Consider the following 17,174-nt stretch of genomic DNA (forward strand, 5'->3'; position numbering starts at 1 on the left):
GCATCTGTTTATACGCTGTGTTTCATTAAGGATATTAAGGACTTTTCCATTTTTTTTAAGGATAACATTGTTATTTGATAATTCTTCATATTTTGCAGGTGTATCGGAGATAGAGATGTGACGCTAAAGGTGCAATCCTAAAGTTTGCCCCACCCCTGGGGAGAGGCTTGGAGCAATGGCATGTAAAATGTAAAATGGACAATCAGGTGACGAGTTTCTTCAATTTTTTTTGGAGATTTAGTTAGTACACAGATTTTCATTAAAATGTTTTTTTATTAAAAGATTTTACATTTATTTGATTTTCAATTATTTTCGTCGAATTCAGTTAATTAGATTTTATATTCATTAGGGTAGATTTGGTTCATTCGATTCGGTTTATACATACACCAACCGGAATATCCATACATCCGGAATGATGACGCATCTTATACAAAATATTGCCTTGGGCCTCTGAATTCTGAACCTAAGCAGCATTGTAAAGCTTGCATTTCCCAGTTCCTGCACAAACCTCACACTCATCTGCATCACCCTGTGCATGCCCCAAGCAATGTTTGATTCTGTCGTTCACAACGTCCTGCAAAAAAAAACACAAATTTTCAGATTAAACAATAAATATTCTCACTTCCAAACAAAATTTGATCAAGAAAAGCTTTTAAGAAAGATCAAAGGATCAATGAAATTACTGTGAATGAAACCACAATATGATACAAGTAAAATTGGCATTCATCAAAATCTGAAGAACATCGAGCTAATGTCGAGAAATTTAGAATTTTTTTCTCTCTGAAGGACATGTCGGAAGATTTTCTACCATATATTTCTTACCACGAGAAGATTATGAAGGAAAGTGACTATGAAATATGAATTAAGGAAACTAGCAAAATCTCAAACACATTAAGATCTTCTACCGAAAATATCTTACCACGAGGAGATTATGAAGCCCGAGAGGCGCAGTTATGAGGTATGCTATGCCAGGGAACTCCTTTGCAACATCAGCAGTCAAAGACGGAATATCCTAAAACTCAAATAAGAATCACCATTTTATTTAGCCTCTTTGAAGTATACATCCTTAGGTAATACTTCGATTTAGTGTGAAGAAATACCTGAAAATCAGATATACAAAATTATATGATAAACCTTTTAGAGTATTTGTGAGGAGGGCTCCAAGAAGAGGAGGGACAGAAAGGGAAGAAGCTGTTAAGGAGAGAGACTGGGGAAGAAGCAGGAATAATGGAAGGTGTGTAGCAGAGGAAGTTGGGGAAACCGCCGGGAATTGACGTGTGTGATTCCTGAGGTTGTTATGGGATATATATATATATATATATATACTAGGCTGCTTGTATAGGTTGCTAAGGCCAGCTCATTAGTGGGTTAATTAATGGCTATATATATAGATTATCTTTTTCCGTTTTGGGTATCAGAAAATTGCGAGAAGTATTGTGGTGGGTAGAGTTTTTTATCTCTGTAATGAGGAGTTTGAAAAACTCTGTATTGTTCTGGGTTTATTAAGAAATATAAACAGTTCATTATCTAATTCCTTATCATTTGGTATTAGAGTACCATCGATCCAGTCATGCCGCCGAAGGACAAAGATCATAAGGTCGAACGCCTAGAGGAGGCCATGAATGTCAAGATGGGTCACTTTGAATCTCGCATCACTGATGTTCAGTCCAGTGTTGCGTCGATTCAGAAGGATGTTCCTACCATGATGGAAAAGATGATGTTGATGATGGAGTCGCAGCGTGCTCCAGTTCCATCGATGTCGGGGTGGCAATCTCAGGTGAAATTTCTTCCTCTTCCCAGTCGACTCTTCATAGGGAAGGGAAGGCTCCATTCCTGGATACACATATGTTACCGACGGTGACGGAAATCCCTGCTGAGTCGTTACCACCGGACACACCATAGGGAGAAACAAACTGCGCTCAGTTCATCGCGGGTGCAGATCTGACTTACCGAAAAATCGAAATGCCAATCTTCGAGGGTTCCAACGTGGCTGGTTGGGTTGCAAGAGCTGAACGTTATTTTCGGTTGGGTAACGTTGCACCGACGGAGTGGCTCAATCTCGCCTCCTTGAGCATTGACGGCGAGGTTCTCCGCTGGTACGATTGGTAGTGTGGAAATCGGCCGTTTGTGGATTGGTCGGATTTCAAGCACCGGCTGCCACGCCTTTTGATCACCGTCTAATGGGGTCTGTCGGTGCTCGATTGTTTTCCCTTCACCAACAGTCCTCAATGCTTGAAGATCTTCGCGAGTTTGAAGAACTCTTTGCCCAGTTGGTGGGCGTCCCGGAGTTTGTGTTAGAGTGCGGCTTCAAGAATGGATTACGGGCTGATCTCCGGAATGGTATTGAGGTTCTGAATCCTCAGGGTCTTGAGGCTACGATCGAGCCTGCGTTTCGCTTGGAGCGGACTAGTTACAACATGGCGGCTGAGCTGTCGAAATCCTCTAATCACCGGTCTTCAAAGCAGTCGACAGGAGCGGTGGGGAGCGCTTTCTGGACTGTGACAATTCCGACAGGTGGGGTCGGGGGTCATCCTCGTGGATCCAGGGATCGTCGCCACAAGTCGATGGGCTTGCCTGCTTCAGGCCCATTACCTGGGGCCCATGCTGAGCCCAGTTTTGTTCCTCCTAAGGGCACTTTTCAGAAGATCTCTGATAAAGAAATGGAGGATCGCCGGAAGCACGGACTGTGTTTCCGTTGTGACGAAAAATACTTTTTCGATCACAAGTGAAAACTCAAGGAGCTTCAAGTAATCGTGGTCCAAGAGGACGGCGAGTCACTTTTGGCCGCCAATGCTCACACAGACCCCATTCCGGAGGAGCCACCAGCTGCGCCGGAAATTGCTGAGTTATCTCTCAACTCCGTCGTGGGTCTGACATCGCCGAAGACATTGAAACTTCAAGGATCAATTTCGGAGCTGCCTGTGATTGTTATGGTGGATAGTGGAGCCACACATAATTTCATTTCATGGGAGGTGGTTCGAAAACTGGGCATTTGTCCGACGACCACCAATGGCTATGGGGTTTCGCTGGGGACGAGACTGACAGTTCAGGGTGACGGAATTTGCAAGGGCGTGTCTCTCACTATCTAGGATTTTACATTGGTGGCTGATTCCCTTCCATTGAAGTTGGGTAGTGCCGATGTGATACTTGGGATTCAGTGGTAGAGAACCTTGGATAAGATTTTGGTGGATTTCGACAAATTGGAACTTCGTTTCGGAACCCAAGGGCAGCAGGTTATTCTCAGTGGCAACCCAAATCTGCATTTGTCGTTGGTAACTTTCAAATCTCTGTCGAAATTCGTGATCAATGGGGAGGAAAGCTACTTGATCGAGATGGGGGTTGTGACGAGTGAGACGGAGGTCCCAATTTCAGTTCCGCCGGAGTTACGTTCTGTTCTCGACAAATTTGTCTCTGTTTTTTATTATCCCTCAGGGTTACCACCGGCTCGCACTAAAGACCATCAGATTCAGTTGCTACCGGGTGCGGGTCCAATTTCTGTTCGGCCGTATCGTTATCCCCATGCCCACAAGGAAGAAATAAAGAAACTGGAGGTTCTGTGTTGAATATCGCGTCCTTAAAAGGATTACGGTTCCCGACAAATTTTCAATCCCAACGATAGATCAACTTCTCGACGAATTGTTCGACGCTGTGATATTTTCCAAACTGGATTTGAGGTCTGGGTATCACCAGATCTGGATGAGACCCGAAGACATTCCGAAAACAGCGTTTCGAACTCACGACGACCACTACGAATTTTTGGTGATGCCATTCGGCCTTACGAACGCCCCTGCGACGTTCCAATCCATGATGAATGATGTTTTCCGCCCCTTCTTGTGCAAGTTCGTGTTGGTCTTCTTTGAAGAGATCTTGATTTATAGCATGTTAGTGCAATTATTTGCACATGTGTTGTTTTGGTTGTTAAGTGGATAATGCAGGTTCAGGAGAGAAATCCGCCGAGATACAACTCGAAATATTTTGAGGTAAATCTGGAGAGTTGGAGTAAAAGTCAAAGACAGATTGAGATGGACTCAATGACAACCACTTGGAGAGATTTTAGGAAAAGCAATCTGAAGAGATATAGCCAGAAGTTTGGATTTGACTTGAAAAGATGAAGATAGAATCAAAGTCAAGAAGATTTAAGGAGTTTTGAGATAAAAATAAGATCTTGGAGATAAGGTCAAATGCTGAAGAGATAGAGTCAAACAAGAGATAAAGATGAGATTTTGGAGATAAAGATGAAATCAAAGAGAATCAAGGAGGAGTCTATCAAATCAATTCGTGGAGATCTAAGGCGAATTAGAGGAGCCTATATAAAGCAGAGAGCAAGTGCATATCAGTTCTCACGGAGAGCAAAGCATATTTTACTAAAAGAGTTTTTGTGTTAGTGAGTGAGCACTCATTTTTGAGTGAGTGTGGGTTTGACAGAGAGATCGATTGGACAAATCTCTTTTCTCTGGTGAGTGTTTAGGCGTGGATCTGAGGGGAAGACCTAATGGGAAAATCTTTGTTCCTTTGGTGAGCGTTTATGTTTGGTAAGGTTTTTAATCGGTAGAATTCATTGTGAGAGTGGGTTGAAACTCAGGGGGAGTTTCATCTGGGTGTTGAGTAGCTCTAACAAAAAGTGAGTTGTACTTGACTTTTTCTCAAGTGAATAGAACTGGTTAGTTTTTCCGTTTTACTCTTTGAGGGTCCAAACTTTTTCAATTGGTATCAGAGCTGGTCACCGATCGTAGAAACGTGTCCTCTCATATCGGTGTAAGTGTGGAAGACAAAACATGGACTCGATCAAAGGGTTTCACGCTCTTAGGACGTACACAATTCTTGATTCGGAGAATTATAGCTTTTGGAAAGTAAAAGCAATGAATCTCATCAAAGGGATTGATGAAGATGCTTGGAGTTCGGTGGAAGAAGGATGGAGTGCTCCAACTCACGTGGTTGATGGGAAGGAAATTTTGAAGCCTAGATCTAAATGGACAACCAAAGAGAAGAGAGCATCGGCATTAAATTCAAAGGCGATAACCATCATCTTCAATACCATTGATAAGGACGAATTCAAGCAGATCCAAGGGTGTAAGTCAGCAAAAGAAGCCTGGGATGCACTTGAACTAATTCATGAAGGTACCTCAAGTGTTAAACGCACAAGGAGATATCTGATCAAACATCAATTCAACATGCTTCAGATGGGTGAAAACGAAAGTGTCAAGGAATTTTGCGGGAGGCTGAATGCATTAGCAGAGGCTGAGGTTCTTGGAAAGACCTACCGAGACAAACAATTGGTGGCCAAACTTCTTGTAAGTTTACCTAAAAAGTTTATGTCTCATAAATCTGCATTCACCATGGTAAATAATGTAGACACTGTTAGTTTCAAAGAAACAGTTGGTGCATTTGCTGCTCATGAATTAGAATTAGAGTTGTATGAAAAGCCAAAGAGAGCAACAACGTCGCACAAAAATATGGCTTTCCATGTCCCAGAGATATCTGACACTCAAGGTCAAGTATCACTGGACGAGGACATGATGAAGATTGTCAAAAAGCTCAACAGATTTTTCAAGAAAAAGCCAGTGACTACTGGAAAATCTGAGTTGAGAAACACTGAAAAGTGTCTCGAATGCAAGGGAGCTGGTCATTGGAAAGCTGAGTGTCCTAACATTGCTAAGAGAGAAGCAATGTTGAGGAATCTAAAGGATCTTCAATGTTATGAATGCAAAGGGTATGGTAATATGAAGAACGAGTTTGCTGGTGGGAAGTCAAAAGGAAAATCTTCACTCACTTACGAAGAGTTGGAAACTGAATATGATGAAGATGAAGAAGAAGAACACTCAAATTTCGTTGCACTCTTTGGTGACACAAAAGAACATGAGGAACAAGAAGAGGATGTTAGTGAAGAAGATCTGTACAAAGAGATGACAAAGTTTTACGATATCAACATGAAGCTGATCAAGGAACAGAAACAGAGTGAGTCAACAATCACTGACCTGAAGAAACAGTTGATCAAGAACAAAAGGAGAAGGAGTCAACGACCATTGATCTAAAGAAGCAGCTGAAAGAAAAAGAAGAAAAGATCACCTTACTACAAAGTCAATTGGATGAGACTATGAAAAAAGTAAGGATGCTCGGAAGTGGTACAGGAAAGCTTGATCATCTACTGAGAATTGGTAAGAATGCTCGGAAATGGTACAGAAAAACTTGAGCATCTTCTGAGGATTGGAGAACTGATTCTGGACATGCTGGGCTCGGATATACTGGATGAAGTGCTAACAAAGTAGGAAACTTTGTTTCAGGAGGAAAACTTGGAGATGAAGTTATTTCACGAGTAAGGAATACTCCGAAAATTAAGGTTGATCTGCATCCTAGACAAAGACCTCAACATTATCGTGAGCACAGGAGTTGCTTTCATTGTGGCAAAAGAGGACATATCAGAGTGAACTGCTACTGGAGGAGAAATCAGGTACCACTCGCACCAAGATGGAGACAAGTCTGGAGGAGGAAAGATAACAACAGGTGCAATGTTGCATGTACTTCAGAGCTGAATTCAAGAGAAAGTCAGTGGTACTTCGACAGTGGATGCTCGCAACACATGACTGGTGACATGAGTCGACTCTCTACTTTTGAAGGAAGTAACACGGGTGACAATGTTACATTTGGCGATGGACAAAAAGGAAAGATCATTGGAAAAGGAATGTTGGACTCATCTGGACTGTCTACCCTCACTAATGTGAATGTGGTTGAAGGACTCAAGACGAATCTCATTAGCATAAGTCAACTTTGTGACTCTGGACTTCAGGTACACTTCATTAAAGATGTATGTTTAGTCACTAACTCATTGAATGAGTGTGTATTGACAGGAAAGCGAAGACCGAGTAACTGTTATACTTGGGATGATCAATCGAGGACAGAGTTATGGCATCAAAGTAGAGGGAAAGCTTACGAGATATCTGATATACTTCGAGAACCAGTCAGTGATCACTCAGATCTTGACCAAGTACATCTCACTTCATCTCAGAATTCTGAAGTGCTAGAAGAGGATATGAAAAGTGATCCTGAGCCCCCTGTTTGTCGAAACTACCTAGCTAATGATGTGCGTGGAAGTGTGAATGACCCACGACAGGTAAGGGACAAACCTCGATTAAATTATCAAGATATGGCTAGGTTTGTGTGCTTTATTTCGCAGGATGAATCTATTAAGATGCACGAGGGTTTGAATGATGAGTACTACCTCAAGATAATGCATGAAGATGGAAGAGTCAATCGCAACAAACCAAGGTTAGTGGCTCAAGGGTACACTCAAGTAGAAGGTATGAATTCGGTACCACTTTCTCAAAGAGAAAATTAGAGCGGTCTTTTGATTGAATATGCACTCATTGAACGCCAATTAGCTGATATCTTTACGAAACCACTTGATATGAATGGGTTTGTGTGTTTAAAAAAAAATCTTTTGGTTTAGGAGAAATCTGATTTTATCTCTAATGGTGTCTATTCGAAAGTGATTTGGTTCAATGATTGTGAAGGAGAGTCAGTGATACTTGACAGGTATGCCAAGTATACTTAAAAAAAAATGACATGGACATCCTCTGATACTCCTCTATTGACTTAGTACTCCTGAATGATCCAAAAAAAAAAGGAAGGAAAAGAAGAAAAAAAAAGTGATGAAAAAGGAAAAAGAAAAAGAAAGAAAAAGGAAAGGATGAAAAGTTGATATGAGTAGATTGGAAAATTGAATCACTCGGGTCTAAGTTGAACCACATGCAGTCTATACGATGGTCTAAGGGCAGATGATATTCATGCATCATACTCCGCTGTAATTTGAAACATTACAAGAGTATATCTCAGTGAGATAGACTGGACTTAAATGGTGAAACTTGCATGCTCGGTTTCAATGTCCTAGAAGTTCAGGGGGAGAAAAGTCAGTGAAGTGTTCGGTGGAAAGTGAGGTATTACTTAACTGATCAAGCATTATGCTCTAATGATCTGCTGAATGATGTTATTAGATTTAAAACTTGAAAGATCCTAATTAATCTCGCATGTGTTTTCATTTGATTTTCAAAAAAAAAAAAATATAAACCAGATTTGAGTTGAGTAGTGAAGTAATGACTAAGTTATTGGACAATGTGGAGCTGAAAAATCAGAGACTTGCAATCAATTTTGTGATAAGAAAGGATGTGTCGCTCATATTATCCTACTGCGAGTGTTGTTGTTAAGTGTTGAACAGAAGAATGGTGAGACAAATGTGTGCACTCCTAGATCCAAGAGGAAGATTCAAAATTTTGCAAGCCAGGTAAGTGTCTTAAATCTCTTCTCACTCAAGATTTTGGATTATTTCATACATGCACACAGGGGGAGAATGTGCAGATGATGATTCAGAAGATGAAGATAATGAGACGATAATGATTCCATCAATGGAACTGAGAACGTACAGGAACAAAAGAAAAAGACAAGGTCAAAATGGTCAGAGTTACTTCAAATTTAAGTCAAACTTGTCTGAGTGAATGTGGAGAAATGTGTTGTTAAGTGAATCAAAGTCAAATATGTCTGAATCATGATGCGAATCCTGATGCGAAGTTGTGTTGAATTGAGAACATTTTTATGTATGTGTGCATGATCTGAAATAACCAAAAAGGGGGAGATTGTTAGTGCAATTATTTGCACATGTGTTGTTTTGATTGTTAAGTGGATAATACAGATTCATGAGAGAAATCCGCCGAGATACAACTCGAAATATTTTGAGGTAAATCTGGAGAGTTGGAGTAAAAGTCAAAGACAGATTGAGATGGACTCAATGACAACCACTTGGAGAGATTTTAGGAAAAGCAATCTGAAGAGATCAGATGATGATTCAGAAGATGAAGATAATGAGATGATAATGATTCCATCGATGGAACTGAGAACGTACAGGAACAAAAGAAAAAGACAAGGTCAAAGTGGTCAGAGTTACTTCAAATTTAAGTCAAACTTGTCTGAGTGAATGTGGAGAAATGTGTTGTTAAGTGAATCAAAGTCAAATATGTCTGAATCATGATGCGAATCCTGATGCGAAGTTGTGTTGAATTGAGAACATTTTTATGTGTGTGTGCATGATCTGAAATAACCAAAAAGGGGGAGATTGTTAGTGCAATTATTTGCACATGTGTTGTTTTGGTTGTTAAGTGGATAATGCAGGTTCAGGAGAGAAATCCGCCGAGATACAACTCGAAATATTTTGAGGTAAATCTGGAGAGTTGGAGTAAAAGTCAAAGACAGATTGAGATGGACTCAATGACAACCACTTGGAGAGATTTTAGGAAAAGCAATCTGAAGAGATATAGCCAGAATTTTGGATTTGACTTGAAGAGATGAAGATAGAATCAAAGTCAAGAAGATTTAAGGAGATTTGAGATAAAAATAAGATCTTGGAGATAAGGTCAAAGGCTGAAGAGATAGAGTCAAACAAGAGATAAAGATGAGATTTTGGAGATAAAGATGAAATCAAAGAGAATCAAGGAGGAGTCTATCAAATCAATTCGTGGAGATCTAAGGCGAACTAGAGGACCCTATATAAAGGAGAGAGCAAGTGCATACCAGTTCTCACGGAGAGCAAAGCATATTTTACTAAAAGAGTTTTTGTGTTAGTGAGTGAGCACTCACTTTTGAGTGAGTGTGGGTTTGACAGAGAGACCGATTGGATAAATCTCTTTTCTCTGGTGAGTGTTTAGGCGTGGATCTGAGGGGGAGACCTAATGGGAAAATCTTCGTTCCTTTGGTTAGCGTTTATGTTTGGTAAGGTTTTTAATCGGAAGAATTCATTGTGAGAGTGGGTTGAAACTCAGGGGGAGTTTCATCTGGGTGTTGAGTAGCTCTAACAAAAAGTGAGTTGTACTTGACTTTTTCTCAAGTGAATAGAACTGGTTAGTTTTTCCGTTTTACTCTTTGAGGGTCCAAACTTTTTCATAGCAAATCTGTGACAGATCATGTTTCTCACTTACAGCAAGTTTTGGAGGTATTGGAGACGCACCAGCTCTTCGCAAACCTGAAGAAATGTCAATTCGGGAGATCTCACATTGAGTATTTGGGCCACGTGATCTCTCGGGAGGGGGTTTCGACAAACCCGAGTAAAACGGCGGTGATGCGACAATGGCCCAGACCATCGTCAATCAGGGAACTTCGCAGATTTCTAGGTCTCACCGGGTATTACCGCAGGTTTGTGCGAAACTATGGGGTCATTGCTCGACCATTGATGGATTTACTCAAGAAAGATAATTTTGCTTGGTCGGAGGTAGCTACGCAAGCTTTTGAGAATCTGAAATCCGCAATGCTCTCGATTCCAGTGCTTATTCTTCCGGATTTTAATGATACCTTTGTGGTTGAATCGGATGCATCGGGGTTCGGAGTAGGAGCGGTGCTAATGCAGAAACGTCGCCCAGTGGCTTATTACAGCAGGGGATTAACGGCTCGAGAACAGCTTAAGTCGATTTATGAGCGAGAGTTGATGGTCGTCGTGCTGGCCATACAACGTTGGAGGCATTTTACCTATTAGGTAGGCGTTTTGTGGTTCACACGGATCAAAGAGCTTTGAAATTCTTACTGGAACAAAGGAAGGTTAATCTGGAGTATAAAAAATGGTTGTATAAACTACTGGGCTATGACTTTGATATTGTCTACAAACCGGGTATTGAGATCAAAGATGCGGATAGGCTGTCCCGCATTGCGCAACCTGCTGAATTGTCGGCTGCAGCAACCCTGTTTGCTCTCACTGTACCGAGTTCACTCAGTCTCGAGGATATTCTCTGGGAAGTAGAGTCTGATCCGGTTCTATCAAGTATCAGGGAAAAGCTGCGATCCCAGACCAAGGCTCCACAAGGCTATCACATCCGCCAGGGGATTCTCTTATACAAGGATCGGTATGTTCTTCCTCGTTCATCATCATTTATTCCATTGATTCTACAGGAATATCATGATGGACCAATGGGGGGCCACTCGGGAGTGTTGAAAACCCTCAAACGAATTGAGTCGGTTTTCTATTGGGAGGGTATGAAGTCTGTGATTCAGTTGAATGTTGCTGGTTGCTTAATCTGTCAACAGCAAAAATACTCTACTTTAGCTCCTGTAGGTTTATTGCAACCGTTGCCGGTTCCGGACAACATTTGGGAAGAGTTATCAATGGATTTTATTGAGGGATTACCGAGATCCTCGGGGTTTGATGTGATCCTAGTGGTGATTGACAGACTGTCTAAATACGACCACTTTATTGCTTTGAGGCATCATTTTACAGCAGTGGATATAGCTCGGTTATTTATCCAAGAAGTGGTCCGTCTCCATGGGTTTCCGAAGTCCATTGTTTCTAATCGAGATCGATTTTTTCTCAACAACTTTTGGAAGGAGCTTTTTCGTTTGGCGAGGGCTAAGCTCAAACTCAGCACGTCGTTTCACTCGCAAACAGACGGTCAATCGGAGGTCGTAAATCGTTGCTTGGAGACTTATCTCCGTTGCTATGCTTCCACTCACCCGAGGCGTTGGTCGAAGTACCTTACATGGGCGGAACTGTGGTATAACTCCTCTTTTCATACGTCGCTCAAGACCACTCCGTTCCATGCTGTCTATGAGCGAGACCCGCCTCCCCTGTTACGTTTCGAACAAGGTTCGATGACTAATTTTGAGCTGAAACGTGAATTGAGAGACAGGGATGCAATGCTTGATGAGTTGAAACAGAATTTATTCAGAGCTCAGCAACGTATGAAGGCTCTGACTAATTCTTCTCATCGGGAGGTAACTTTTCAGGTGGGTGACTGGGTTTTTCTGAAGTTACAGCTCTTCCGGCAGCGTTCCCATTTCAGAAACTGGCAGCTCGTTATTATGGGCCCTTCGAGATTATTGGGCGAGTTGGAGCAGTGGCCTACCGTCTTCAGTTGCCTTTCGGATGCTCGCATACATCCTGTATTTCACGTGTCCCAGTTGAAGGAAGCAATAGGAACGTCTGCAGAGCCGACCCCTCTCCCACCTCAGTTGACGGCTGATTTGGAACTTGCAGTGGAACCTCTGAATTTGTTGTATAGTCGTTATTCGAAACAGGGCTTGCTGGAGGTCCTTATCGAATGGAGCGGCATCCCTCGACACGACGCCACTTGGGAGCTTGCGGAGGAGTTTGTGGGCCAGTATCCTCTCTTTAAGCTTGAGAACAAGCTCCGTCTTCAGGGGGGATATTGATAAACCTTTTAGAACATTTGTGATGAGGGCTCCAAGAAGAGGAGGGGCAGAAAGGGAAGAAGCTGTTAAGGAGAGAGAGACTGGGGAAGACTGGGGAAGAAGCAGGAATAATGGAAGGTGCGTAGAAGAGGAAGTTGGGGAAACCGCAGGGAATTGACATGTATGAATCCTGAGGTTGTTATGGGATATATATATATACTAGGCTGCTTGTATAGGTTGCTAAGGCCAGCTCATTAGTGGGTTAATGAATGGCTATATATATAGATTATCCTTTTCCGTTTTGGGTATCAGAAAATTGCGAGAAGTATTGAGGTGGGTAGAGTTTTTGATCTCTGTAATGGAGAAAAACTCTATATTGTTCTGGGTTTGTTAAGAAATATAAGCAGTTTATTATCTTATTCCTTATCACTATACCTGTTGCCAATGTCTTCCAGGAAAGAGAAAAAACGGGCTAACAACTACCCGTTTCGCCCCTTTTTGAACACATATGCTGAATGCATCTTTTATAGAAGGTTCTGCCAATTCCTGACAAAAATTTCCTATTTAGATACGCTATAACAGCCATGAACGGTGACATAAACAGTGTCAAGCTAGTTTAAGCTCAAAGGGTGAAGAGAAGTTATTGATTCAGATGAATTTGTAATCCAAAAGATGGCCAGAAAACTAAAAATGTTATGCTTGGAGTAATACCCAAAAATATGCACGCTATAGCGGCTGAGACAGCGGATTATATCAAACAAATGATCTGAAAGGAAAAACTTTGCTTATTGCCCGTCCGGGTGACAACAGGAAAAATGTACGTCCTGATGCATTTTATACAAGGACTGGTATCTATTTCTACGACAACATAGGATCTATTTCTACGACATAGGCCAACGTTTTTAAATACTTTTAATGTTTTGCAATTAAAGAAACCAAAAGTATTCATTGCAACAGTTTTCTCACACAATAACTTACATTTAAATTCAACTGCAAAACCCATCATTACAAATCAGATCATCTAATTTCCTTCTAGAGGTATCTATAACGTCATATGGCATTTGGATTTACATAAACATCAATAAGAGGACAAAACAATTTTAAAAAACATCACATGCCAAGAGCAGCGACCCTATTACTTGTTAAGATTTGTGAAATGAACAAAACATTACTTGCTAATAAAACAACTTGGAACATACAACAACAATCTAAGAGCACCAAATTGTTTCTACTTGCAGGTATTTGTTTTCGTTTTACAAACATTTCGTTCATCCCAAAACAATTAACTGAAAATGTTCATGCTGTCTATACCTTCCTCAGAAAGAGAAAGGTGAGAGAGTATTAGAAGAATTACCATATGAGCAGGTTCCACAATTGGGTATCCAGTTTGGTCTTTGAACATCTTCACAAACTCATCTGAAACTCGGAAATCACTACACAATGATATATAACCCCCATAGAAGCAAAAGAAGTGAACAAAAGAAATCGAATAAGAACCCAGAAATCTCACCAAGCATAAGATTGGATTCATGGCGATGAGAACCATGATCGACAATTATAATCCCATCACCATCACCGATCCCATTTCTAAAGAACCCAACATTTTCAGAGGTCGCAAAGCAAGATAATGAACACATTCTCTGTCTGTTTTTGGTGTGAAGCTTCTGAAATTTTACGGAACCTGGGAGTGCCCGTGTCCGATTTGTTCGTGTAATCTCAACCGAAGAAGATGAAATGTAATTCTTAGCCCTGAAAATGCTCAGGCGAGCAAGAGAATTAGGAGCAAAACAAGAGAAGAAATAACAGAAGTAGGAGGTAAAACGGCGAAGTACCATTTGTAAGGGACAACTTGAGGATTATTGATGAAGAATTGAGATAGAGCCGTGATTTTGTCCGCCATTTCAGTCAGATCAAACTGAAAATTGGTCAGAACAGCTTGGCTTTGATCACATCACTCAGAGAGACTCCAGGAAAGAGGAAGAGGAAGAAAGAAGTCTATATTTTCTTTCCCTATAAAAAAACCCAAGCAACATTCAGTTTCCACCACTAGAACGATGACAAATCGGACCTCAATTTATACCAAAAAAAAAATCGGACCTCAATTAACACAATGAGCGGAAGAGGACCATCTTACAGCACGAGCGATGCTTGCCACAAAACAGCCATAAGATTCTGTCCATATCTCCACCATTAAATCTACAAAACCAATTCCTAGCAAAATTTTTCATGACCAGCAGAATTTACCGGTGTACAAGCAGATTCCTAACTAATTAAAGAAAATTCAACAGAGTTCTAATGGAGAAATCAACAGACTCATGCAGATTGCAATAATTGCAGAGAAGGGCCAGAGAGATGACCTTGTTTGGTGGATGACGGAGACAAAGAAGAAGAAGATGACGAAGATCCGGCGGTGAGAGAGGGACGGGGACGAAGATATCTTTGAGCGTTTTTTTTTCATTTACTACTTTTATAATTTATGGTAAAACAAAAAATCAACTTTTTTTGAAAAAAAAAATCTGAGTGACGTGGTTTACGGGTGCTTAATGCTATGTCCGCGTCAGAAATTAAATATTACGTCTATAAAAAAGAAGCAAAAAGCATATAAAAAACTATATTTTTATAAAAATTCTAAATAAATATATCAACTATAAAATTTTTATATAAATCTTGAAATTTTGAAAAATTCTGTATAAATATTTAAATTTTAAAAAAAAATCTGGAGTTCAAATATTTGTTAAAAAAAAATAGCCAAAATAATTTTAAATTTATTTAGAAAATTTTCAAAATTTTAGATATTTTTTAAAATTTTTAGAAAACTCAGATAATTATATAAAAAATTTAATATTCAGATATTTTTTTAAATTTAGGTATTTAAATATTATTTTTACATAAAAAAATAAATTCAGAATTTGGTTTAGAATGGAACAGAAAATCTAAAACGGTTCGTTAAAATTAAATTTCAATAACACAAACCGAAATTTTTTGGGGTGTTCCCATAGGTCATGACGTTATCGGCGAGGCTCAATCTGATATGGGGAAGACATCCATCGGGTTTGTGCAAGTAAAACTATATCCAAACAAAATCAAGATTCATTTGACTGAAGCAGAAAAGGCAACAGGACAATTTTTCTGTACAGCAAAACCTCTTTCAATCTGGGTATGATGAGTTGCAGTTGTTGCAGTTGCTCAAACAACTAAAGAGGCAACAACTTCAGCCGCACAACGTTTCAAGGCCCATAGACAAGTTGGTTGATGGAACATCTCTCGACAAGGATATACAAAATACAAATTGGTCCTAGAGGATGGCATTCCCACCTTGTTTGCAATGGGCCTTGGTTCTCATCAGCTCCGGTTGCTGATGCGCGAGGGCAATAGTCACCAACCCCAAGTCATGTACCAACTAAGATACAGAAATCTTCATCGCAGTTATTGTTAGAGAAAATAATAAAAACTGAAAAGTGTTTCAAGTGAAGTCGAGACTTGAGTTCTACTCAATCTCCGCAAGACGATTATGCCCCGTTATCAAGTGGTTACGGTTTTGGCACTCGTCTCCAAGATACAACGACTACGATTCTGCAAAAGTACCATTTACTTTTGAAGAATCCGACGAACTACAAAAGTTCGGAACTATCTTAGAAAAAGAAAAGAGAGAAGGAATTTTTCTGATACAGAAGAAGATGTCAGAAAATGGGATGCCTCAATCGTTCACTAAGGTCCCCTATTTATAGTTTTCTAAGGATGGCTTGAAAAGGTTTAAAGTTAGCAAACTGTCTGGTCCGAATGGGCACCAGTGGAAATTCGCACCAGTTTGGTGAAAAACTGTCTGGTCCGAATGGGCACCAGCAGAAACTCACACCAATTCGGTGAAATTTCACGCGAGTTTCAAATTTTGAATAAACCCACATCGGTCAGAAGCAACATTTCGCTTCAACAAGTTGCCCGAGAGGTAAACTCGCAAAGGTGTTAGCACCTAAGCTCGTTTTCCCCTTTAAGGGAAACTAGAGGACAAAACTTTATCAGTTTTATCCAAATAAATATTTATTATTTATTGAAAAGAAATGCATGGGAAGAGCTTTATTTATAACCATGAGCTCCTTCCTTTTTCCCTCTTCATCACCGATGTGGGAATTTTCCTTCCTTTTTCCACTTTCCAATGAGCCATGTGGGGACCATCAAGGTACTATCTAATTATTTAATTTTCATTCAACATATATATCTATCTATCTATATATATTCCTACAATCCCCCACATGAATGACAATTAGAATGAACCTAAGTTTTTTTTTCCTTTAATCTTTAAGATAGTTCCAAAGAGTTATTATTGCATCAGGATAGGTGATTTTTTGCCTTGAACCTTCCTTAGTGAAGTACCGCCGGACATACTAACCAGTTGGTGGACATGATGTCTTGAACTCCCAGTTTTCTAATGTTTGTCGAGACAACCAGCATTTACACAATAATATTTCTCACTTTCGTTTTTGTTCTCATGTTGTTGTCCGTTTTGGCCATGGACCATATCTTGGATTCATAAGTGTTTCTCCCTATAGAAGCGGTCATAACTTCTCACTTATATAAGTGATCTTACCTACCGAACTTTATGCCACAAGTACTCTGCCATACTCTACCTGATTAAAGGTGTAGGAATCATTAAGAATTCAAGATTGAATTCAACCTCACCACGATACGCAGACTTTTCTTACACTTGGATTATCGTTTTAGGAATGAGATGGAAATAAATTTCCAAGTGTTCAACTGAACTTCCATAACTTGGTTTTCCCATTGAACCAAGATCGTGGGATCTCCAGTCAACAAGGTTGGGTTACCGCTATGGTCATTCTTTAATTCGTGGATTTTAATCCCATTCCTCTCGATAACTTGTACAATTGATCTCGATTAAGGCCTTTCGTTAGTGGATCTGCTAAGTTTTCCTTAGACTTAACATAATCTATGGTTATCACAGCATTTGAGATCAATTGTCTAATGGTATTATGTCTACGACGAATATGTCGAGACTTACC

General features: G+C 40.2%; 1 protein-coding gene across 5 annotated transcripts; it reads right to left on the bottom strand.

Moving 5' to 3' along the window:
- Positions 1-315: 315 nt before the first annotated feature.
- On the bottom strand, positions 316-14,622 carry LOC104807109 (sirohydrochlorin ferrochelatase, chloroplastic-like). Of its 5 annotated transcripts, none has more exons than XM_010532222.1 (8): positions 14,514-14,622; positions 14,254-14,352; positions 13,989-14,071; positions 13,667-13,905; positions 13,511-13,572; positions 12,592-12,702; positions 920-1,012; positions 316-574 (listed from the first exon to the last, which is right to left on the bottom strand). In XM_010532222.1, the coding sequence occupies exons 3-8, from the start codon at positions 14,054-14,056 to the stop codon at positions 464-466; spliced, it is 684 nt and encodes a 227-aa protein (XP_010530524.1). In that variant the 5' UTR covers positions 14,057-14,071; positions 14,254-14,352; positions 14,514-14,622; the 3' UTR covers positions 316-463. The 5 variants fall into 5 exon arrangements, with proteins under 5 accessions (XP_010530524.1, XP_010530525.1, XP_010530523.1 ...); XM_010532223.2 differs by having other exon boundaries at positions 14,254-14,328; positions 14,514-14,587; XM_010532221.1 differs by lacking the exon at positions 14,254-14,352 and having other exon boundaries at positions 14,514-14,618.
- Between the last annotated feature and the right edge of the window lie 2,552 nt (positions 14,623-17,174).

This window comes from Tarenaya hassleriana, unplaced genomic scaffold (genome assembly GCF_000463585.1).
Source record: "Tarenaya hassleriana unplaced genomic scaffold, ASM46358v1 Cleome126, whole genome shotgun sequence".
NCBI classification, from domain to species: domain Eukaryota; kingdom Viridiplantae; phylum Streptophyta; class Magnoliopsida; order Brassicales; family Cleomaceae; genus Tarenaya; species Tarenaya hassleriana.